This window comes from Taudactylus pleione, unplaced genomic scaffold (genome assembly GCF_031769625.1).
Source record: "Taudactylus pleione unplaced genomic scaffold, aTauple2 ptg000619l, whole genome shotgun sequence".
NCBI classification, from domain to species: Eukaryota; Metazoa; Chordata; class Amphibia; order Anura; family Myobatrachidae; genus Taudactylus; species Taudactylus pleione.
The window spans coordinates 3,842,425-3,868,484 of NW_028285021.1; the positions used below are offsets into that span (position 1 = coordinate 3,842,425).

Below are 26,060 nucleotides of genomic sequence, written 5' to 3' on the forward strand. Positions count from 1 at the left end.
AAACCAATCCAGATCCAAAACACGAAGAAAGATCCAGATCCAAAACACGAAAAGTGGCCGGTGCACACCCCTACTCTTAATATAGTTACACTCTTTGGTATTCATTGTATACCTGAGCAGGATTACACTATGTGTGCTTTTCATTTCCTTTTCTGAATGATATTAAAGGAGAATTCTGTCAGGTAATACTGGCTTATGGAGCTGTAATGATTTACATACCGGATAAGCTGTGATTTTATTTTGTATTGGTACAGGATCACTTTATATTTATTACAGCACTATTAGTGTTTATGCTGACATATTGCACTAGGAGGTGTCCTTGTTTTCTTTTTTTTATCGGTCCGGATTTTGGTGTGGTCACCAGGGGTGTCTTTAGAGAGGAGGGGGCCGGTATGCATCCCCTGTCAGGGGTCCTCCCCTCTCACCTCGGCGGCCGGAAGCCAACTGCTGCAGGGGGCTGGCTACCGTAAAATCAGTATACTCTGGGCACTAGAGTATGCCCGGAGTCTACTGCGCATGCACAGATCACCGAGGAGATGACGTGGCTGCCATTTTACCAACGATTTCCTCACAGTGCATGAAGCCGTAAAAATGGCCGCGGTGGCCATTTGGGTTTTGAGCGGCGCTGAGACCCGACGTGGGACCTTGGAGGTAAGTTTTAGATAATATGGGTGCAGGGTGTGCGGTGCAGGGCCCCCTCTGGGCCCGGGGGCTCGTGTGCACTGCACACCCAGCACCCATAGATACGCCCCTGGTGGTCACACAATGTTGGCCGACATCCCATTCTTGCACTTTGGAGGTCATTCTGGAGTCGTGACATAATGTTCACATAGTTTTTAACGTTTTGCAGGCATCTAAATCCATAACTAGTTATTATGGCACGTGAGCCCCACAGTTGTAGCATACAGGACCTATTAGGATGCTCGGACTCTGGAATGTATTGGGTGTTCCTGGGAAATATTCATACATATATTGGCGTGTTATTAAAGTCTCAGGGGCGTGTTACAGGAGTGCATTTAGACTCAGGCGCTTAACCACGTACATTGGCGGCCATACTATGACCGAGATTCTGCACCTAGCATGGGGCACGTGTAGGTGCCGCTGATACTTTCAATGGTTGCGACTGCTGCCGCTCAAAGTAGGTGTCACAGCCCTTGTGCATTATAGGTGTACAGCTGTAAGCCAGAGGAACGGCTGATATTAGCATAAAGTCACAGATGCGACTAAAGCAAAATACGCTGACACGGTCGCAGCAGAGTCTGACTCAGAATCAGCTCCTATATATAGTGGAGAACCTTGTTTGTTTGGAAGTCTCCATGTCTTTTACTAGATAGATAGGGATGTAGTCCATACTTACCTCCATTTATTATCTGCTCCCTGGGAGATTCATAAGTCATTAGGGGCTAAATGACGCGTTTTGCATCATTTGGTCCCACCCCTCCAAACGGAGCCGCAAAATCACGGCAATTAAGCCATTCCTGGCATTTATCTCCCCATCATGCGGGTGATCTAGATACTCTTCCGGGGGCTACCCGAAAATTCGGGAGCCTCCCGACACTTCCGGGAGAGTAGGTAAGTATGATGTATTCATAATCTTGACTGTCGGGATGCCGGTGCTCAGAATCCCAGCACCGGCATCCCGACTGTAAGTAGTGGGGTTACGGGGAGGGTTAGGCACTAAGGGGAGAGTTAGTGTTAGGCACTGGGGGGAGGGATAGGTTTAGGCAGCATGGAGGCTTAGGTGTAGAGTAAAAATACTTACCAACAGGTGTCGGTATCCTAACCCTACCAGCATGCCGGAGTCCTGTACCAGATAGATTAGATAGACAATGACAGCCACGCTCTGGTGCAATATTGCACATGGGCAGCACAGACGGTGTAATGGTTAGCGTTCCCACCTCACAGCACTGAAGTCATGGGTTCGTTTCCAACTACGGCCCTAACTGTGTGGAGTTTGTATATTCTCCCTGTGCTTGCGTGGGTTTCCTCCGGGTACTCCGGTTTCCTCCCACACTCCAAAAATATACTGGTAGGTTAATTGGCTCCCCACAAAATTGACCATAGTGTGTATGTGTGTGAGCATGTGGTAGGGAATATAGATTGTAAGCTCCACTGGGGCAGGGATAGATGTGAATGGCCAAATATTCACTGTAAAGCGCTGCGGAATATTTGTGTGCGCTATATAAATAACTGGTAATAAATAAATGATAGCTTGATTAACCTTCATAGAGTGTGCTCTCTGTGGGGCCTATTCATCATCAGTAAATGGCCCGGTAACCATGCGGAAACACTAGTTTCCGCATATTTTAGTTACTGGGACGTTCATCATCAGGGTTCCGATAGGACCACCTGATATTCAGCAAACTCCGAAAACTGAACGTTTTCGTAGTTTGCTCACGAGAACAAGCGCCATCTTCAGACATCGCTTGCTCTCGTAGCCCCGACCCTTCCTATGGGAAGGAGTTCCGGGGATGCGAAGAGGGATCCGAGCGGATCCCTCCGCCACCTCCTCACTACTTCCCTCTGGTCACGCATGCGTAGACGTGCTGATGGGGAGGAGGTAAGTAACGCAGCTACATCTGTAGCTGTGATACTAACCGAGGGGACAGCTGCTTTTCAGAGCAGCTGTCCCTGCACCGGAGCAATAATTTTGTATCCCTCGCAGCGAGTTCAATACTTAATCATCGAAGGCCATACGGCCTCCGATGATAAATAGACCCGTGTCAAATACTGTGTTGGGTCACAGGGCTAGTAGCCAGATACCATACTGATTAGTGATGGGGAGATCAATGTTCAATTTCCCTTGTAGATTTCTTTTTTGTACTTTGACTGTTGTTTCAGGATGATTGATGAAACTGACCAGTCTCCTTGGGCTGTTTAGCAGGCACCTGGCTCAGTGTATGTCCAGGTTCTCTATTTACACTAGTGGAGGGGTCTCAGGTGTGATTCTCCAAACAGTTTTTTTTCTTATTAATTTGGGTCCGTATTCAATTAGAAGCGAAAAGTTGTTTTCCGTGAAAAAGTATCGCCGATTGAGTATTTTTGCCAGGTCGTAACTTATCTCCGTATTCAATTCCAGCCGATTTTCACATATGCAGAAAGTCAATACAATGTAATAGGCGAAAAAGATTCTGATGGTTACATGGCCCCTCGGAGAGTAGATCATTCCTTACAGATAGACCCCCACCGGCATCCTTAGAGGGTCTGTGGTGAGTACAGTGCTATGGTACTAACAGCACCTGAACATTCCCCTCCTTCCAAATGTGCTTGTGAGGATTTTCCAAGGATATGAATGTACCTGTTGTGTAACAATAATGATCACATCTGTGCTCCGGTTTGCATCCACGTTGTTCCTAAATTTCACATAGGCAGGTCCACCAATCATGTGGACAAATCATACAAAGAAGGTTGAAATGCACAAGCAGGTGGAAGTGGCCCTTACGCCAATGCTTAAGTCCTTAGCTGGCGGAGATGGCTAACACAGGGTGGCAGTGAAGAATCTAAACCCCGGGCATTACAATCTGCCGACGAAGTCCGCAAGTGATGATACACATCTGACGTGCCTGTATGGTGACTCTATGATGCAGTGATGGCGCCATGAACACGTACTGTCAGCGGTATTCCGGAGTACATTGCCCATAGCAACCAATCAGATAACTAGCACCTTCTATAAATATTTTCGCTATAATCTCCACTTCTAAAAATGCTCATTTTAGTAAAATGTAACCCATAGTGTTTGGTAAGGAGGGGTCAGAGGATAGTGCAGATAGGTAGTGGTGAGTATGCAGGCGTCAGGGAGGTAGTGCACAGAGACAGTGGTTTATAAGGAGGGCATACATGCCTAGTCTCCCAGAAGTCGGGGGAGGCTCACAAGTTTTTGCGTAACCCCTCCCGGTAGAGTAGGCACTTCTCCCGCATTCTGCCCACTTCCTAGTGAAGTGGGCAGATTAAGGAGAATTTTCTTGCGGACCGATGGGTCCGCGAGTAGGGGGCGTGACCTAATGACGCGATTCTGAGACTCGTGTCATAATTGCTCCGCCCCTTATTTAAATATGTGCCGTTCGTGGCATATTGCCACCTGCTTCTCCTCCCCAGGCTTCTCCTGTGGAGGAAAACTCCAATGTCAGCAAGTATGAAAGAGGGGTCAGTGGGCTGGTGCAGATAGGTAGTGGTGATTACAGAGGCGTCAGGGAGGTTGTGCAGAGAGAGAGTGTTGGTAAGGAGGGGTTAGTGCAGATAGGTAGTGGTGAGTATGGAGGGGTCAGGGAGGTAGTGCGGATAGGTAGTAGTGAGTATGGAGGGGTCAGGGATGTAGTGCAGAGAGAGAGTGTTGGTAAGGAGGGGTCAGAGGATAGTGCAGATAGGTAGTGGTGATTACAGAGGGGTCAGGGATGTAGTGCAGAGAGAGTGTTGGTAAGGAGGGGTTAGTGCAGATAGGTAGTGGTGATTACAGAGGGGTCAGGGATGTAGTGCAGAGAGAGTGTTGGTAAGGAGGGGTTAGTGCAGATAGGTAGTGGTGAGCAGGGCCGTCTCAAGGCATGTTCCAGCAGTTCGGCCACACAAGGGTGCCACTCCATAGTGGGCGCAGTGTGGCTGCTGCCGGGTGCCGTCGCTACAGTACCTGGGCCAGCCTACCTTCTGGCAATGATATAAAATTACCAACTGCAGCTGTTGCTCCCAATTAAGAGGCAATTGCAACACCTCAATGTTAACTACAATAAAAAAAAAATGTTTTAGGCAGCGCTACACAGTTGGCTCAATAATCAATGAAATTACACAATTAATGAATGACAGTACAGGTTGAGTCTCCCATATCCAATATTCCGAAATACGGAATATTCCAAAATACAGAATATTTTTAGCCTGACTGAGATATGAAACCTTTGCTTTCTGATGGTTCATTGTACACATATGGTAACACTCTTTGCTGCAAATAGATTTATTTTTTGCATGCAAGGTTCTACTGGGTTCTTTTTACCACATAGCACAAGCAATAGTTCGACAGGGACAAAAGGTTGACACACTAAAGGTCAGCATGGAAGGTCGACACAAAAATGGTTAACAGACATGGTTGTAACAATTTTATTGTTTTCTAATCCTAATTTTCACCCTAACCCTCCCCTCCTGGTGCTTAACCCTAATCGTCGGGGAAGGTGCCTGACCCTAACCGTCCCTTCTGATGCCTAACTACCTCCTGGTACCTATAACCTTCTAAAAAAATAAAGTGTCGACCATTTGTACCTGTCGACCTTTTGCCGGTCTATGCCGGCATGCATGAACAAAGTCACAAAGGACAACTCTCTCGGTAAGATCTGTCCTTTGCGAATGAGGGACTTCCGGGTCTATGACTCACAAGTCCCCGTGGTGTCCTCCTGCACATGTGCAGAAGGACGCGTGCACAGCAGGGGGTGCTGGGAGGGATCCAACTGGATCCCTTTCTCAGCACTCTCCCAACAGAAGCCCATAGTCTTCTATAGGGTAACGCACTCACTGCATCCAAGACCCAGAATGCATCGCATTTTAGGGCTTGGTGCACATGAAAAATGCGGTCAAACCCTGATCGCATTTCTCCCATTGCTGCATCCCACCCCTGGTATCTATCTAGACATTGTTGACATTTAACTGTCTAGCTATAGTCCAGATACCCCTTACACAAGCCCCGTAGTAGGAGTCAATGACTCACTATGGATAGTAATATGTGGAACATGCCACACTACGGCTGAAGTCTCATTTGATTCACTTTGTCACAAATTGAAAAGCCCAGGGCCATATTAATCCTAGAAACACACTTACATCTCAGGCATCTTTAACTTCCAGGAAGAAAGTGGCTTCACTACGAGTCTGTAAGGGGGGGCAGGCCACACCGGGTGACACCACCTGACAGGGTGACATCCACTGTGCTGGGAGAGACCGGGGGCCTGCCTAGGCCACTCCAAATTTACATATTAGGGGGCATAGCCTCATGGGCACTAAGTCACACCCCCTTTCACATACACCTTTGGCGTGCACAAGGAGTACCTACGTGCCGCACTGGGTGTCATCATCCATAGTGCAGAACCAATTTGTTTTACATCTGTCAAAGCAGGGGTCGTGCTGTCGATGTTGAGTGACTCTCTGGGGCTTGCGGCAACGAGACCCTACCACAAGGGTCTCGTCGCAAGCCCAATGGTTGCGATGGTCTTGACCATCTTCCTGGCCGCTTGCTATAGCTGTGGGTGGTCACCCATAGCTATGCGAGCGGCCAGGAGGCAGTTATAAAAAAAAAAAAAAAAAAAAAAAAAAAAGACCGGCCCTGATTCAGGCCCATAGTACCAACCAATCAGCTTCTGTCATTTTACAGGCTGGGCTTGAAAAATTACAGAAGCTGATTTGTTTGTATTTTCTCTCTCTCCAAGGCTTGATACATCTCCCCCGTAATCTGATCACCAGTGTCCTTAGAGCATTTATAGCAAATAAGCATCATCTTAGATTACAGTGTGTCAGTCTTCCCAGAGCCCACACACCAATTGCCCTACTTTGCCAGCATTAGTGAAAAGACATCAGCCTATAGTTCCACCTTCTAGTACCAACTTTCTAAAATCCCCCCCTTGTGTCTTCTGGTTCTCCTTTGCTTAGGCAGTGTAAATGCCTCACATAGATAAATCTTATCCGACTGTCCCCCTGATGGTCTCTCTCCGGGAGCAGCAGGGTTCTACTACACTTCTGTGGATCCTTCACAAGGTACAGGCTCTGCAACTGAGGCACTGGAAAACCCCACATCTCTATAATATTGGAAGGGTTAAACCACCATTATACTGTAACTGCACTTATTTTCCTTGCAGTTATCCACATAGTCTTTTCCTTGTGTGTAAAGATTAAAAAAATAAAAATCCGATACCCGTTTCTCCATTTTTACTGTACACTTATTTCACATTTTACATGCTCCCAGGTGTGCAAATTCTGAATACCTTGTTTCGATTGGATACAAGTTTCTTTGTACCAAGTACTGTGAACTAATCTGTCAATAAAAAAAAAAAAAACACCTGACTGTGTGTATGTATATATATATATATATATACACACACATACACATACATACACGCACACACACACATATACCCACAAGATAAATAAGTAACTTTTGGCCCAGGATTTTTAGTGTTTTTTTTTTCCCCCGCCATCTCACCTCCCCACCCGTTGATTCTCTTTCACCTTCCAGGTCTCCCTCCACCATGTAATTAAATCTAACTTGCAGCCAAGTCAACCAGGAGGCTGCTACACATGCCAGTATCAGCAATAATATTGGTGGGTGTGCACCATGCATGTTAAAAGGCGTTGATGTAATCTTTATCAGCGGGAAGCAATCTGCCTAAATACCGGCAGCCGGCTTCCCGACTGTCTTATCCCGGCACGGGTGAAATGCCGGGCATCTAGATGTAGAACGCATTTCCCCGACGCCGGGCACCGCGAGCGGACAGCCGCGGGGGTGGGGGCGAGAGGGTTAGGGCTCCCGGGGGGGACTTAGGGTTAGGCACGGGGGAGGGAGGGAGGGTTAGGCACTCCCCCGGGGGACTTAGGTTTAGGCAGCGGGGAAGGGAGTGGTTAGGGTTAGGCACTTGGGAGGGGAAGTTAGGGTTAGGCACCCCTAAGGAGGGTTAGGGGGGTTAGGTTAGTCTATACTTACCTATCCACGATCGGGATTTCCAGCGCTGTCGGGCTTCCGCTGCTTCTAACTCTGCTCCTGTCGGGCTGCCGCTGACGGGAATCGAACCGCCAGCCATGCGGCCGGCGGTATATCATACGCATTCCTTATCAGCACTTAGTTTTATTATATCAATTATTTGCACTAACTGGTATATGGACTACAGAGACATTGAACTTGGTGGTAGACACACAGCACATAACAAATGTAGTAATAAAGTGTTTTATTGTGACTGGTGAGCAAATCACCGTGAGAAAATCTCCATCGCAGAACTGACAGTGCAACAACTGAGTGGACACCATGATCCATGGCCGGTACTGGTCCCAGAACACACGGCAGTAAAAAAAAAAAAAATCTCTAACTCTCCGGTGGGGACCTGAAAAAAAAGTGAGAAGAAAACATTGGTTAGGTCCTAATGTATTGGAGAAAACATCCACCCACTTAGCTTTACACTTGGATAAACAATCATGTTAGAAGTAATCTACAGGACATCAGATTGTTTTTTTTTTTTTTAAATTAATTTGAGACACCGCAATACAGAGAGAAAAAGACCACCAGTCACACATACAATAAATAAAAATCAGGGAGCAGAAGCTACTCTTATGCAAATAAAAAACATTGCAACGCAGTGGGTTTTTCATTCTATAAGCCAGGGGTGAGAAACCTTTTTTCTGCCAAGGGACATTTTGATATATAACATTATTTGCGGGCCTGGTGCAGGACACGCCCCCTTCCGTGTGACATCACATGGGGGCGAGGCCACAATTGCTGGTGATTACAGCAATGCCGGGAGCATCCTGAGGATGCTCCAGGGAGCTGTAAGGGCAGCGGTGTGGCAGTCTGAAGCGTCCCAAGGACGCTCCTGGAGGCACTTCTGCATAGATTCTGGCTGCAGCGTGCCATTCTAGGCACCGTGCTAGCCTGATGAGGCTAGCAAAGAAAATCTTCGAGGGCCAGACCAAATGACTACGCGGTCTTATATGGCCCCCGGGCCTGAGGTTCCCCATCCCTACTATAAGCTATACAACAGGAGCCTAGTAAATAAATAGGCTAACAATATCCTTCAAAGAATTATACAAACTACATGTCTACTGAGGACAATAAGAAAAAAAAGATTGTAAAAAGGAAAGCTGGAATAGGGGAAGCAGCCGGGGAGAAGGCAGAACAGCAATATGGCACATCACAGATACTAGGACACCAGACTTTGTAAGTACAGACCATGAACCAAACCTCTTCAATAACTACTCCAGGCTAAAATAACTCCCCCCATCCACCTGATTACCATAAACACTGGGTATCCAAGGTCAAAAACAATGTTTGCAATATAACCGATCCCCTCACTGGGCCCGATACAGAGGTGCCCGCAGTTGCAACCGCTGGTGCATGTTTGAGGAGCTGCGGTGGCAATAATATGCAAATGCTAGTTTTAGTCATGCCCTTGTGTACTAGTGTGCGCTGGAATGTGCTGCTAGCTCCATTTGTTTACAAATATTTTAAAAATGAGCCCATTTCGGAGTTGGACCGAAGAACAAAAACAGACGCTTCTCAGGATTAGCAGCAGAGTGAAAACATCAAATACAGTCAGCGGATAAGTTGCATGAAGTGCCTGCGGTGGCGATTTACTGCTGTACATGCTGGATCTCGACCAGGCATAGCCTTCAGCGAAATGGGCGGTGACAGTGCGGACGCACAAGAAGAGTTGTGTCATGGACGTGTAGCCTGACTTCTGTGCTAGTTTGAGGCGTGCGGATACACATGGAATGACCGTGTCAGACAGATCTTGTGCACTCATCATTATCTGCATTGGCACCTACCCCATGCTGAGACAAGAAATACAGTGGGCGGAACAGCTAGTACTTGCATTAGCAGAAAGTATTAAATCTAGTTTCCACAGTTGCAGCCGGTTGCACCTGACTGTCTACACAGTCCTAGATAGGGGATACCTAGTCCCCACCACTGTATATACATTTTCTTCAAGCACATCACCTATTGGAGAGGCTGCTCTGCAGCTGGATCCTTTAGTCACATTTGGTGGCAGTATTCTAAAGTATTTCAGTTTGGTCAGACATCACTAAATTTGTGTCCTCTCTCCTAAAACTAGATATCCCCTTCTCCCGCAGGTTCCCACTCCTCCCGTTTAACGTCCCTTTCACCACAAAGTACCAAAACAAATCAATTTAGGGCCGTATTCAATTGTCGGCGAAAAGCCATTCTCTGCGAAAAGTTCTCGCCGGGACGTCATTTCGCCAGGCGAAAAGATTTCCCCGTATTCAATTCCATAGACTTTTCGCCGTTGGGAGGCGGGAAAAAGTGCAGAATTGGGGGTTTGGGGTGCAAACTTGCGGCAACACCCCTGCAGCCTTCAGACAGTCCCAAAAAAAAAAGTTTGTAAAATACTTTAGAACACCCCAAAAAAGTACTTTCGTTTTGGGGGCGAAAAATTCCAAAGTAGGGGGACAAACTTAAAATCTAGCGACATAGACTCCATGGGGTCCCCCAAGTATGCTCAAGCTGTTTTTTTTGTTTATTGCAGGTGCATGCTGAAAGTGCGCTTAGCAATTTTTAACCATGCTTGCACCCATTTTCATGTACCCCAAGTTTGCTGGGACTATTTTTTTTTTTTTTAAAAACCTGCTAAATGTGATTCTTCATCACTTATGTAAAGACGCTAAATACCAAGCATTTAAGCAACCCAAATACCTTCAGCAGGGCTAATTGGAGGTATCCCCCATGTCAGTGCGTCTTTTGGGGGGTGTCAGGCTGATTTCCCCAAGTCTGACAGGACTTTGCCAATTTGAGTTTCGCCAGGACGCATTTTCGCGTCCTTTGCAACTGAATAAGGCGAAAAGCTGTGACGGGCGCAATACTTTTCTGGAGGCAAAACTAGTGATGACGGCGAAAACTCCAGCATGTGGAAAGTCCGGGTCTTTTCGCCGGCAATTGAATACGGCCTTAATGTTGTTTCTGTGGCAAATTGACAAAATGTGCAGACTAGTTATGGTCTACCCCTCCCCACCCTACAAAAGGAGTCAACAATTGAACCTGGCAAACATATCAAATGGAATACATCACAGGCAGCCTCCACAATGCATTACCATTTATTCTCACAGTCTGGGAAGCTCCTATAACATCTGTATCCCTTTCTCCTTATGATCACACAAATCTGAGGCTCAATCCTCCAGCTCCGCTTTCCTCCCCCCTTTTCGCTCTTCGCCACACCGCCTCTTACGCTTTCCCACTTTTCCTTTTCTGTTTCTCTTACTGTAATCTAATATGGACTGCCACAAATATTGTATTTTAGTGATTATCCCTCCAAATCTGTATTGTTGATCCAGCTGTACAGTGTTTCATTGACCATGCTGGTTATCTGCCTTTCTTTTCCATTTAGGACTTGGGTCAGAAAGCCTTCCTGTTATCAAATACAATTTTCGTGTGGAATGGGCAGGGATAAGAAATAGCCAATCAGATTCTTCTCAACAAACACCATCATAATTATATATAAGGCGACAAGGAGTATTTCAGAACACGACTGGGATAGTCTCGTCAGAGGCTCAGAGGATAGGGCAGAGGGGCTGATACAGATAGGCACGGTATTGCACAGTCTCAGGGAAAGCAATAGCGACGTCAGAGAGAAAAAGACACCTCCAGCCAGCATCGCAGATACAATAATGAAGAAGTGGGCAGCAGGCCAGTGAGACACGTGACAAAGTTTATCACATGCTGTACCAGACGATCAAGACACGTTTGTATTAATGCCATGCTATGAATCTTAAATCAACCATTTATTTTGAAGAAGTGGTACCGACTACACAATTGGGGGAACTTGCGGCAGAAAAGACATGGTTTGTATTTGGATTCTGTTGGAGAATTTATTTCATTCTCCTTTCAAGACAGCCAAAAACACCTTTTGTTTAGCCCTAATTCCCCAAGTGGTTAGGGCGCTGCTCTGCATATTTCCACATAGTGACATTGAGGCAGGAAGATTGTCATTTAACACAGAGACACCACAATCAACTTTTTATCCCCTGCCTCTGCAATGTACCCAGGTCTTTGGGCATTGCTTGTCTAAAGAATAGTTTGTCCCACCAAGCAGCTAGATCGACGGTGTATAGGTGTTGTGTATGCCTTAATGACACTAGCTTCTATTAATTCTTAGCATAACTAATACAATGCCTTGACATATACATATTATACTACTGATAATCTCAATAGAAGCATCATTTACTTACCCCGGAGGTCACACATAAATCCCGACCCACAACAGAAGAAACAAGACCCCAAATCCCATGAAGAGCGACGCTACCAGCGATATAAGCAGCTCCTTGTACACATCCCTTGTGTACTTTGTGGATGTGACCTCATAGCTATAGTGGAACATTTAGGAAAACAAAGCAGAGACGGGCAAATTCTGATTGGCTGATTAATGCTGGTATAGCAAGGATTTCCCATCCTTGCTGTACACTATTACCAGAAGTTATGCTGACCGTGACAAAACAGACACAATTAGTTATTGACATTTGAGGTTCATGCAACAAATCTGAAAAGCAATAAATTCTGGCATTAAATTGCATACGCTCTGGACTACGTTACAAGACATGGTTTTGGACATTAGGTGGTTTGAGAGATGTAGCAAGTATGAAATTGTGAGAAGACATGAAATGTAGAGAATCTTCCGGATGTCTGCTGTGCATTAGCAGTCAGAATAATCTCAATATGTAATTATCATTGCATAGAGTACACTACTCGTTTTCCAGAGACCAGCTACATCCCTGTTTGGCTCTTTGATGCCCTGTTTTGCACCAGAGAGTAAGATCATTGGTATCTCCAAAATATCTTTGTTTTACAATAAAAGGATACACAAAAAACCAAGCTGTGAAAAACATGCCGATGGCCAGAAGCACAACTGTGAGGTGCGGGAACACTGCCGGATTTACCGGGCTTGTATATCGGCTCATTGCTTCTAACTCCTGCGGATAAAGAAGGGTGAGGCCAGCGATGAGATCTACAACAAGCTCTTGTAGAATACATCATTAAACATTAACACATTAAACAGTGTAGATCCATGTAATGTTTTGCAGACCTGTCTTAGAACGGTTGCTGAAAAACAGAGATGCATTGCAAGTGGCCAAATTATACATATAGTTATTAGACACATTTACTCTTATGGATTGTGAGCAGTGGTCACATCAACACCTGTATAGGAACCAATAGTGCCTTAAAGCCTAAATGCACTGATTTTGTGGCCAGTCTATCTTAGCCCCCAATGTCCACCTGGGTACTGTTGCAGGCAACTACATTGCTTTGTTTTCTTCCCTTCTCAAAGCAATTCTTACACATATCTACTTTACAAGATAACAGCGTTACAGTAAGTGTATATTCAAGCCTTTGAAAAATGTGGCTCATTGCAAACATAAAAGTGTGTAATAATTTACATATAAAAACAATACAGGAGAACGCAGTTCCAATTGCTGCTTCAATTAATGAGGTCATACTAAGCAGCATTTGAAAGAGAAATCAGAGCTTATCAACTGATGTTTATTTTGTATCCAATATATCATAAATATTCACAAATCCCTCAGCATGATTGGTGCACAGAATATTGTTTGGGTTACATGACAATCCTCTTCTCATTCCCTGTGCTTGCCCACATCCCTAATCATGCAACTACTCATCAATTTATGTACAATGGTAATATCTCCATACATTTGGGACATGATCAGGCACACAAGGAGTTACACCAGGACCACACAGGGATGTATGTCCCATGTGGAATTACAGGTCTCTGCATAAAGTCATCACCAGGGACATTCTGCTGCAGACCCTGAAGTAGTGATCCCCTCGTGGATAGATCCCCTTCAGTATTTGTACCCCACCCCCGGTATAAAGTAGTTTTACTTCCCTTTAATGATGACACCTCTTCAGTATTTATGTATACAGGTTGGATAATGAGACTGTCATGTATACAGCATAGGTGCATATGGTGGTTGGTCGATATGGAAAAATAGGGACATGTGCAGGGACAAATCTAAAAATGTCTGAAGTGATGGGCAGCTGGGGCTGGCAGTGCCTGGCACTAAAAATAAAGTGGCAGACTCCAGTCCGGGATTAGACAACCTGGGCTCTACAGGCATAGGGGGGGGGCTACTAGTGCCCAACACCCTGCAAATCAGAGGCAGAGATTACTTTGCCAGAAACTGGAAGCTATGCGAGGCAGGGGCAGCACTCCCCACATCAATGCCCAGGTACACAGCCATGGCTGACAGCCGCCACCTCCAGTCACCCTCCTCACCATGTCTCCGGTGATGCTGCTCCCGGCTCCGCCACGTCTCCCACAGTAGGTAAAGCGGCTGAAAAGATACCGGCGCAAGGAACACTGGGAACAGAAGGGAAGGAACGTCCTGGTCAAGAAGCCAATCCCAGAAGTCGAGACAGCCAGCGTCCAATCACAGCGCGGCACCTGTCATTCCCCACTGCCAACCGCATCATGGCGCCGCTTCCTGAAGTCCCATCCGCCAGACGCTGCGATGACGCTTCAGCCAATCTCGTTTACCGTTGTCTCCCATTAGCCTATCATAGCGCTCAGCTGCACAGGTCAACCAACCACAATTCGCAGCTGCACAGGTCAACCAATCAGAGTTGTAGTCGCGTCCAAGTCAGCGACATGACAGAACGGCGGGAAAATATGTGACGTCGCACTAACCCGCGAAATCCCTGGCACAGAGGTGAGTGTGAGACGCTGGTGTCTGTGGTCTGATCCGTATTCTCCTGTTACACCGTCATTATTGTGTTTCTATCTCACATCACCGGCGCTCATTGCCGCTTCCTATGGCTTAGTTTCACATTTGCCGGTTTTGGCCAGCCGGGAAGAACAAGGCGGTACGCGGCCGGGTTTTTCCAAGCGCTCAGTGCCTTTCACAAGCAGCGGATTTGAGCAGCATTTAATGTTTGTCTTTTTCTATTGGGCATGCGCAATAGCAGCTGCTGCACAAGCCCGGCCGGCACTGGCCCATGTGTGTGAAAGGAAACATTGTTACCTTTACACCACTGGCGTGCAGGGACGGACCCGACACGGTAGCTGTCCTGCACAGTGGATACTCCCGGCTGTTACACGGCAACTGTGCCTGTCCCGTCTGAAAGGATCCCGCTGCTTCCCTGTTATCTGTTTTTCACACCCAGCAAAAAAAGGGCAGCCTATATCACACATGCTGGTTTTTACTGGGCGGCAAAAAGCCACCCGTTTTTTGCTGGGTGTGTAAAATAGATAACAGGAAGCAGGTAGGTCCTTTCCCACGGCAGCCGTGTTACAGCTGGGAATATCCACTGTGCAGGATGGCTGCTGGTGCCAGCACGCCAGTTGTGTACAGGAAACAATGTTTCCTTTTACACACATGGGCGTGTGTGTGAGTATACACACACACACACACACACACACGTGCATAAATATTGGGACATTGACAGAATTTTCAGATGTTGGCCTCTATTCACCACTGAAATGGCTTTGAAATGAAACAAACAAGATGTGCTTTAACTGCAGACTTTCAGAATTAATTTGAGGGTAATTACATCCTAATCAGGTGAACGGTGTAGGAATTACAACGGTTTCTATATGTGCCTCCCACTTTTTAAGGGGCCAAAAGTAATGGGACTATCAACTCAAAAGCTATTTCATGGACAGGTGTGGGCTATTCCCTCATTATTTCATTATCAATTAAGCAGGTAAAAGGTCTGGAGTTGATTCTAGGTGTGACATTTGGAATCAGCTGCTGTCGACTCAATATGAGATCCAAAGAACTGTCACTATCAGTGAAGCAAGCCATCATTAGGCTAAAAAATCAAAACAAACCCATCAGAGAGATAGCAAAAACATTAGGTGTGGCCAAATCAACTGTTTGGAACATTCTTAAAAAGAAAGAACGCATCGGAGAGCTCAGCAACACCAAAAGGCCCGGAAGACCACGGAAAACAACTGTGGTGAATGACAGAAGAATTATTTCCCTGGTGAAGAAAAAGCCCTTCACAACAGTTGGCCAAATCAAGAAGACTCTCCAGGAGGTAGGTGTATATGTGTCAAAGTCAACAATCAAGAGAAGACTTCACAAGAGTGAATATAGAGTGTTCACCACAAGATGTAAACCATTGGTGAGCCACAAAAACAGAAAGACCAGATTAGAGTTTGCCAAACATCTAAAAAAGCCATTACAGTCCTGGAACAACATCCTATGGACAGAAGAGACAAAGATCAACTTGTACCAGACTGATGAGAAGAGTATGGAGAAGGAAAGGAACTGCTCATGATCCAAAACATACCACCTCATCAGTGAAGCATGGTAGTGTCATGACGTGGGCATGTATGGCTGCCAATGGAACTGGTTCCCTTGTATTTATTGATGATGTGACTGCTGACAAAAGCAGCAGAATGAATTCTGTAGTGTTTTGGGCAATATTATATGCTCATATTCAGTCAAATGCTTCAGAACTCATTGGACGGCGCTTCACAGTGCAGATGGACAATGACCCGAAGCATACTGCAAAAGCAACCAAAGGCTAAAAAGTGGATTGTTATGCAATGGCCAAGTCAATCCCCTGACCTGAATCCGATTTGAGCATGCATTTCACTTGATGAAGACAAAACTGAAGGGAAAATGCCCCAAGAACAAGCAGGAACTGAAGACATTTGCAGTAGAGTCCTGGCAGAGCATCACCAGGGATGAAATCCAGCGTCTGGTGTTGTCTATGCATTCCAGACTTCAGGCTGTAATTGCCTGCAAAGGATTTGCAACAAAGTATTAAAAAGTGAAAGTTAGATTTAGGATTGTTTAAGGAGGGTATCCACTAGACGATAAAGTTGAACGATAATGATAAAATCATTCGATAATCGTTCAAACATCGTTTGCAAATTGTGCAGTAATTGTTTCTAACGATGTGCGCTCCCGCTGGTCGTTTGATCGTCTCCTCCATCGACTGAACATGCAGGTCAATTTCACTTGATTGCTTACAAATCGTTTACACATCGTTCAAGCTGAACGATCAAACGATGAACCACTATCTGCCCACTATTTGCTGAAAGCTCTCAATCACAGATTGAAAGAACATAGTTTATCGTTAGATCTTTTGCAAATCTTTTACACATCTTTTGCAAATTGTTCAGCGTGGAAGATCAAATTTCAAGGGAAACTTCAAGGGAAAATCGTTAAGAGGTTGGACAGGGATAAAATCGTCTAGTGGCTGCCCCCCATTAGTTTGTCCCATTACTTTTGGACCCTTAGAAAGTGGGAGGCACATATAGAAACCGTTGTAATTCCTACAACGTTCACCTGATTTGGATGTAATTACCCTCAAATTAAATCTGAAAGTCTGCAGTTAAAGCACATCTTGTTTGTTTAATTTCAAATCCATTGTGGTGAATAGAGGCCAAAATATGAAGTTCTGTCAATGTCCCAATATTTATGCACCTGACTGTATATGTATGTGTGTTTATGTGTATATATATGTATGCAGGATAAATAAGGCGTCACTCAGAGACTCAATACTAATGAGAACTTTAGTGTGAAATCAACATTTCAACGTTTCGAGGTCCGTTACCTCGTCGTCAGGAACAAAATACAGTGAACATAACAATCAAAAACAGGCTCTTAAATAGGCTTACCTATCTTGAAGTGATGTGTCTGCCCCGACCACTCAGCCTGATCTTCCGGTGTGTATCTCCATCCACGAGGGACCAGAGGCGCACCGGAAGTGACGCTCAGTTGGTTGCCAAGGCAGCACTATAAACAAACCAGAAAACAGTAAATACATACGTGATTGTGCATAAATGAAGACCAGGAGCCTAAACAAAAACTGTGCTGCTGGATAAAGTGATCTTATAAATGCATGACTGAAATAAAAATAAAAGATTAAACAAGTCGCGTGCTCACTATCTTTTAACATGATACATTAATCTAAACAAAATATGAATATATACATACATGTGAACCTTTGTGACCAAAAAATGATCTGATTAAGAAATATATAGTAATAAGTATAAATATGACAGTGATGTTATATAAAAATGATACTATAAAAAAGACTATTCAAAAACTTGTGCAAAAATGTCTATTAAACCACCTGAATCAGCTATAAAAAAATATATAAAATATAATTTAATATTGCAACGACGGGATATGTCAGAGGCCTTAAAAATAGCCCCGCAAAATCTATCACTCATCAGAGCTACTAAGTCTTAACCAATACCATAATGACTGCATCCATAATACACAATATCAACAACGATTCTATTATAAATCAATGATGGAGCAACTTATCCTATAATGACATATAGAGGAAGAGCAGTTGGGTGACACAGATGTCAATCTATAGAAAATTATACAAACCTAGGGAGTCATTCAGACCCCTAGGATGTAACGTACCCAGGCGGTGAATCCACCTCGATTCCAATTGGAGAAGTTCCCTGGACCTATTGCCACCCCTTAGGCGACAAGGGACATGATCTACTATTTTATACCTCAATGTCACCATGCTATGCCTAAGAGTGGCAAAATGCCGTGCCACCGGCTGTTCGCTGCAACCAGTTTGCAGAGCTGCTCGGATGGCACTCCTATGTTGGGCCATCCGCTCTTTGAATTGACGTTCTGTCTTACCAACATAATTGAGGCCACAAGGGCAGCTCAGAACTATGGCCTCAATTATGTTGGTAAGACGGAACGTCAATTCAAAGAGCGGATGGCCCAACATAGGAGTGCCATCCGAGCAGCTCTGCAAACTGGTTGCAGCGAACAGCCGGTGGCACGGCATTTTGCCACTCTTAGGCATAGTATGGCGACATTGAGGTATAAAATAGTAGATCATGTCCCTTGTCGCCTAAGGGGTGGCACTAGGTCCAGGAAACTTCTCCAATTGGAATCGAGGTGGATTCACCGCCTGGGTACGTTACATCCTAGGGGTCTGAATGACTCCCTAGGTTTGTATAATTTTCTGTAGATTGACATCAGTGTCGCCCAACTGCTCTTCCTCTATATGTCATTATAGGATAAGTTGCTCCATCATTGATTTATAATAGAATCGTTGTTGATATTGTGTATTATGGATGCAGTCATTATGGTATTGGTTAAGACTTAGTAGCTCTGATGAGTGATAGATTTTGCGGGGCTATTTTTAAGGCCTCTGACATATCACGTCGTTGCAATATTAAATTATATTTTATATATTTTTTTATAGCTGATTCAGGTGGTTTCATAGACATTTTTGCACAAGTTTTTGAAGTCTTTTTTTATAGTATCATTTTTATATAATATCACTCATATTTATACTTATTACTATATATTTCTTAATCAGATCATTTTTTGGTCACAAAGGTTCACATGTATGTATATATTCATATTTTGTTTAGATTAATGTATCATGTTAAAAGATAGTGAGCACGCGACTTGTTTACTCTTTTATTTTTATTTCAGTCATGCATTTATAAGATCACTTTATTCAGCAGCACAGTTTTTGTTTAGGCTCCTGGTCTTCATTTATGCACAATCACGTATGTATTTACTGTTTTCTGGTTTGTTTATAGTGCTGCCTTGGCAACCAGCTGAGCGTCACTTCCGGTGCGCCTCTGGTCCCTCGTGGATGGAGATACACGCCGGAAGATCAGGCTGAGTGGTCGGGGCAGACACATCACTTCAAGATAGGTAAGCCTATTTAGAGCATGTTTTTGATTATGTTCACTGTATTTTGTTCCTGACGACGAGGTTACGGACCTCGAAACGTTGAAATGTTGATTTCATACTAAAGTTCTTATTGGTATTGAGTCTCTGAGTGACGCCTTATTTATCCTGCATATTTGGAGCTGATTGGCACCTTAAAGGAAGGCACCAGAGCAAGTAACCCCTAAGGGGTTCCGGAGTGCCGGGATTGTTGGATTATATATATATATTTATTATTTCCAAAGGAAGTGACACTCAGGAGACTTAAGAATCTGTGAAACAAGTCAACCACCGTAGTAAAGTTTACACTTTTTTCACGGATGCTTTATGGTGCATACACACTATCAGATCTGTCAGATGAAAGATTTTTACAAACGGTTTGAAGGATTTTACAAACGACCTGAGCGATTTCAGACTATTAAAATTAATGAAATCGTCCAAATCTGACTGCAAACACATCAGATGTCATATCGTTATCTGACAATCGGGAACGCTCATCGTTGCAGGCTCACATATCAGATTTTCTTTAAGATATGAACGATTTTTTAAATCGTTATCGTTCAGATCTGACAGAAAATCTGACCGTGTGTATGCACCATAAGTCTCCTGAATGCTGCTTTCTTTTGGTTCCATGGAGCTATAGAAAAACAATTTATATGGATATATATATATATATAATACCCCTTTTACACCAAAATCCCGGGTCTGACCCTGGAATTTGAACACTGGTCAATCCAGGGTCGAACTCTGCTTCAGACCCCGTTTACACTGCAACTCGACCCGGGTTTGCCCCGTTTACACTGAACCCGGGTAATCTCTGCTTTTCTCTATAGAAGTCATTAAGAATTGTCACAAAAGGCAACAAAAGAGAGGGGTGGGGACTGCTTACAGCATTGCTACAGGTTGCTGTTCTGGCTGTGGCAGGCTGTGTATCAGCCTGCGTTTGTGGCTACTGGTCAAGCTGCTGTGGTGCAGGAGGTTAGGCAGGCAAGCGATGGCTTCATGTGAGTCTCTCTATGCAGGGCACTGACAAATTACATCATCTGCCAGTGCTCCAGTCAGCATCTTTTGGAGCTAGCCGGGTCAAATAATCAGGGTAGCACCCATTTATACTGCCTCATGACCCGGGAACAACCCTTTTCAACCCTGCTCTCAACCCGAGTAAGATTGCCCGGTAAATCGACCCGGGTTATTTTTTTGGGAGCTGTTCACACAGAGCCTCAACTCGGATCGACCTGGCAATAACCCGGGTTATTTGTTTGGTGTAAAAGGGGTATAAGTATTTAGAAAAGTAGGCACTCAAAAGGGCCTTTAAAATAAAACTTCTTGTGGAAAATAAATTTTGGCACAGGACATTGTCATAGTTAATGAGAGGTTCAGTTCCTGCTGAAAAATAGCTATATGTATATATAACACTATAAAATTGTTGATATAGTGTAACCGCTATACTTCCCGGCGCTAATAGTGTATAAAATAGTTTAATTAAATAACACCAGCTGCAAGTAAAGGGTCTAGTTAGGATCCTGAGAGGATATAGAAATAGTTCTTTATTTACTGCACCTAGTGGTATATAGTAATCCCATTCAATTATCGATAGATATATCAGTGTTTGCTTTCTATTTAGACACAGGAGGCTTGCATGTAACTATACAATATAAGTTTAATCACATACACATTTAGGGCCATAGCCAATTAGCCGTGGTAAATTACCGCGGCTAATTAGCTCGCTCGGGGCTATCCAATTAGCCCCGTAGTCGGCATGACGACGGCACTTATCAGGGTTTTTTTTCGGGACCTGATGTGTCCCGAAAAATCCACGATAAGTGCCGTTTTTTCGCCCAGAAAAAGGCGAGAACACATAGGGCCACAAGCTTATCGCTGCTCCTATGTGTTAACGGGCGAACTATCCTATTAATTCGCCTGAATTAATAGGGTAGGGATGAAAAAAATATCGGAGAAAATCGGGGATTATTGGTGAAAAATTCCCGTTTTTCGCTGATCGCGGGGATCAATTAGCACCTGAACAGTGTCCGGGGCTAATTGGATATGGCTCCTAAACAATATATCAAAAATTATAATAATCACAATTAGTATAGCAGCATATTTCATAAGAAAAAATATATTATCCCTAGTATAATAAAATTACCATATATAGTTGGAATTAGATATTGAGCAATGCATACAGGGCTAATGGATCATCATTTGTGTGTGAGAGCAGTCAATGTCCACACCTCATTAAAGGCTTAGTTGCTACAAAAGAATCAAGTAAACGTATAGTTTGGAAGCAAGTGGCTATTTGTTACAATTTCAATGTTCTGATATGTGAACAACAGAACAAGCCTGCAATTCACAGCTGTTAGTGATTGAACTGGCGTCCCAGTTACAAACCCACTGGTCCTGCAGCTTTAGTATTAAGTATTGTTACCTGTGTCCAAATGAGCAGATAGTTCCACCTTTTAATGTCCTCAACTCACTCTATTAGCGTGGCCACACAGAAAGGTCCAGGACCGGATACTTTCATCAGTATGTGGTAGTAGTTACCTGAATATATTTTTCTTATGAAATATGCTGCTATACTAGTTATGATTTATTATAAATTTGTATATATTGTTTAGATGTCTGTGATTTAAACTTATATTGTATAATTACATACAAGCCTCCTATGTCTAAATAGAAAGCAAACACTGCTATATCTATCGATAATTGAATGGGATTACTATATATCACTATGCGCAGTATATAAATAAATTTTTAGCTTTTCTATATACTACACTATCCCTTTAAACTGGGACACTTATAACTTACACAGGTTCTGTGGCTGACTGACTTCAACATTTCACCTGGTTTTAATCAGCCACAGATCCTGTGTAATGCACCACTGTCCCAGTTTGTGTGTGATAAGAGTGGGCAAGCATAGGGGCCCTTCATTTGTCTGGTGGTCCCAAACTTTTTTTTTTTTTTCGACTGATAAAAACATAGGACCTGATTCAGACCCGGTCGCTAAGTTGCGCTCGCTCTGAACTATTTTCGGCGGTCTGCGTATGATTCGCCGTGCGCAAGGCAGTCTTTGCTATCTGTTTTTGGTTGCTTATAAGCCACTATCAGGTCGCTACTTTGAGTGACAGTGCCATTTGTGGGTGGTAACTGGGGAAGGTGCTTGTAAACGGGCGAGTGGTGTTGCGGACGCAGGCGTGTCAGGCTGCCAAAATGCCGTTTAAAGGGCGTGCATAATTAGCAAAGTAGCGTCATTGGTAACGTCACCTGCATGTATTTCAGGCCACCCTAATCGCTGTTCTTGCGGCAAGTTAAGGCAGCCTTAAGGGCTGCGAGCAGCTCCGTTGGCTCTCGATGGTCCCGATTAATCCTACAGTTCCCGGAGATGACGTGTGTTGCGAGTGGCAAGGGGGCATCTATAAACACTTGCGAGCACACTTTATCGTAGCTCGCTAAAACATAGTGGGCGTCCTTAAGCGATGCAGTGCGAGCACTTCATTTAAATATGCGGCCCCTTTTTGCCAGTGAGCGGCCGCAACTTGCGAGTGGGTCTGAATGAGCTCCATAGTACAGAAGCTCCATAGTACCACACCTAGCAAAGGGTCTCTGCAGCATATATATTGAAAAGAAATAGACACAGCCAGGCATCAGAATACAATGCTTGTGCAGCAGTATTAAATACAACTAAGGGCATACTAAAATAAAATACAATGTTAAAAAACAAGCAGTTAAAATCATGTTTCACTGAGGCCATAGGGCTTACCACATGTATCAGTGATTGTACCAAGTTCATAATTAGGATGATTGTGGGGACCCATTTAAAAAAAAAAAAAATTGGGATCCTTCCTAATTGTTTCTGGGCCCCAATATAAAATTATATAATTTTGCCTTCAGACTTCCCCACATGCCTCTTAGATGCCCATCAGACCATTTGTGTCCCTAAAATGCCCATCTGATATGGCATCTGCCCTCCCCATGTTCCCCTAAAATTTCCATCTGGTCACCTGAATTTACATCAGATCTCCCTAGAGGCCCCTTTAATGCTCCTCAGGCCAGCCCACATTTTTATGTTTATTTAATAGTTATTAATGTTTCTGTAGTGCATCTTTGTCTAATCACCTATAAGTTTAAACACAAATTCAGGAGCTTACACTTTAATCCTGCAAAGATGTTTGTTCCATGACTGTAGGACACAAGGGGGTTTGTAAATCATATACACACCCTGGCTGGTATAAAACGAAAAATAAAATCTTGCTTGGGCACCTCAGTACACTCTGCAGCGGTCGCAATATTAAAAGGGAAAAACAGTCTTTCCAAACAAGAAATTAAATGATACAAAAAAATACTGTGAATATAGCGCTGAGTGGTTGGAGTTCAATTGTTTTCACCAGCGGCTCTGACTAATGGGAGCCTGATGGAGCAATTTAATTGCTTCCCTGTTCAGACGCAATAGGTACTGGCATTTCTGCTTGCACCCTCTTGAGGTGGCTAGCAGAAATGTGTGATAAGGCCTGGTTTGGAGCACCCTAACCGGGACTTTAGATGGGTTTAACCATTTTACGTGGCTAAACACTGTCTAATTGGGCACGACAAGCACGATAATTAATGGACACCCAAAAACAATTGAATTGTAACATTGGGTGCCCCCCCCCCTCCCCCGTGTGTATAAGAATTTCTAATGCAACAAAGTCCCTGAGAACAACAAAGGCCCTGAGTACTAACTTACATATCTTACGAATAATAACCATCACTAAATGTCCATATATAATCATGTATGTTACATATACATTTACTTAGTTCCAATGTACACTTATAAATTCTCCCTTTACCTTTTTTCAGGTTGGTCAGATATATAATTACTTGCCCTAGTTTTCATCTTTCTTTACCATCGTGCAATGGGAATTCAAGGCCTGGCCAAGCTGATTGCTGACGTGGCACCTGGAGCCATAAAGGACAATGACATAAAGAGTTACTTTGGGCGTAAAGTGGCAGTTGATGCCTCTATGTGTATCTACCAGTTCCTTATAGCAGTACGGCAGGATGGCAACATGCTTCAGAATGAGGAGGGTGAGACTACCAGCCACTTAATGGGCATGTTCTACCGTACAATTCGCATGGTGGAGCATGGAATTAAGCCAGTGTATGTGTTTGATGGGAAGCCTCCACAGCTGAAGTCAGGCGAGCTGGCTAAGCGCAGTGAGAGGAGAGCAGAGGCTGAGAAGCAGCTAGAGGCTGCACAAGAGGCCGGAGAAGTAGAGAATATTGAGAAGTTTAATAAGAGGCTTGTTAAGGTCACCAAGCAGCACAATGAGGACTGCAAGAAACTGCTTGCATTAATGGGCATCCCATATGTCGATGCACCCTGTGAGGCAGAAGCCACATGCGCTGCTTTAGTGAAGGCTGGAAAGGTCTATGCTGCAGCTACAGAAGATATGGACGCATTGACTTTTGGCACCCCTCTGTTATTGCGTCATCTCACTGCCAGCGAGGCCAAGAAGCTTCCAATACAAGAGTTTCATCTCAACCGTGCTCTGCAGGACATCGGTATCACTCAAGAGCAATTCATAGACCTCTGTATCCTGTTGGGCAGTGACTACTGTGAGACCATTCGAGGTATTGGTCCAAAGAGGGCTATAGAGCTGATCAGGCAGCATAAGACTATTGAAGAGATCATGGATAATATAGACCTGAAGAAGTACCCAGTGCCGGAAAACTGGCTGCACAAGGAAGCCCGTCAACTCTTTATAGAGCCTGAGGTGGTTGACATGGACAGTGTGGATTTAAAGTGGGTTGACCCAGATGAGGATGCTTTGGTGGCCTTCATGTGTGGAGAAAAACAATTCAGTGAGGACCGTATACGGAATGGGGCCAAGAAGCTTTCTAAGAACCGTCATGGCAGCACACAGGGACGACTAGATGACTTCTTCAAGGTGACCGGATCCATCAGCTCCACCAAAAGGAAAGAGCTCGATGTTAAAGGGTCAGCCAAGAAGAAGGCAAAAATTGGCACCCCAGCAGGGAAGTTTAAAAGGGGCAAATGAGCTTATGAATTGATTAGAGATTATATTGGTGGCTTATTTTTGATAGTGTTGTGTTTAAATGTCTGTTAAGCTCATTAAAATAAAAATACTTTATATCAGTCTTTTGTTTTGTTATTCTAGTTTGACGAATAAACATTCAATTATGGAAAATACTTTACTGGAATGTACCATTTTGATTTAACTGTCAACTGAAATACAAAATTGTTCTCTGCCAAACTAGTTTATAAAACATATTGTACGGTACATAATATGCTGATGTCACCTATATTGTCATGCAGTATCAGATTATATTGTTGGGTCACAGCAATAGCATGAAGTGTTATACAGTCCGAGCAATGTATTTAACCTATAACTGACTATACAAGCCAGTGAGGAGACCTCAACAATTATGGAAACTTTGTGAATGCTAGGAACAGGGTCAAATATGTATTACAGGAGGATTATTACCTTTGTAGCAGTGCTTGCGTGCATAAAAAGATTTGTTATAGGCTAGAAATTGAGTAATTTATCTAGTACACTGGTTCTCAAACTCTGTCCCCAGTACCCCAAACAGTGCATGTTTTCCAGGCCTCCTCACAGAATCACAAATTAACGAATAAGCTCCACCTCTGGATTTTTGTTAAATGTGTCAGTTGGTAATGAATACACCTG

At 44.1% G+C, this 26,060-nt stretch overlaps 2 protein-coding genes across 2 annotated transcripts; one reads left to right on the top strand and one right to left on the bottom strand.

Moving 5' to 3' along the window:
* Nucleotides 1–7,889: 7,889 nt before the first annotated feature.
* TMEM258 (transmembrane protein 258) lies at nt 7,890–14,052 on the bottom strand. Its single transcript, XM_088454538.1, has 4 exons — nt 13,971–14,052; nt 12,539–12,648; nt 11,911–12,045; nt 7,890–8,057 (listed from the first exon to the last, which is right to left on the bottom strand). The coding sequence occupies exons 1-3, from the start codon at nt 13,971–13,973 to the stop codon at nt 11,919–11,921; spliced, it is 240 nt and encodes a 79-aa protein (XP_088310664.1). The 5' UTR covers nt 13,974–14,052; the 3' UTR covers nt 7,890–8,057; nt 11,911–11,918.
* A 249-nt stretch (nt 14,053–14,301) lies between these two features.
* FEN1 (flap structure-specific endonuclease 1) lies at nt 14,302–25,505 on the top strand. Its single transcript, XM_088454536.1, has 2 exons — nt 14,302–14,403; nt 24,208–25,505. The coding sequence occupies exon 2, from the start codon at nt 24,264–24,266 to the stop codon at nt 25,407–25,409; it is 1,146 nt and encodes a 381-aa protein (XP_088310662.1). The 5' UTR covers nt 14,302–14,403; nt 24,208–24,263; the 3' UTR covers nt 25,410–25,505.
* The last annotated feature ends 555 nt before the right edge of the window (nt 25,506–26,060 follow it).

Excerpts from the sequence above, each read along its gene's own strand:
- FEN1 (XM_088454536.1), top strand. The coding sequence starts at position 24,264 with ATGGGAATTCAAGGCCTGGCCAAGCTGATTGCTGACGTGGCACCTGGA.
- TMEM258 (XM_088454538.1), bottom strand. Across the intron at positions 12,046-12,538 it reads TTCACAGCTTGGTTTTTTGT|CTATGAGGTCACATCCACAA; the intron begins GTATCCTTTTAT and ends GTTCCACTATAG.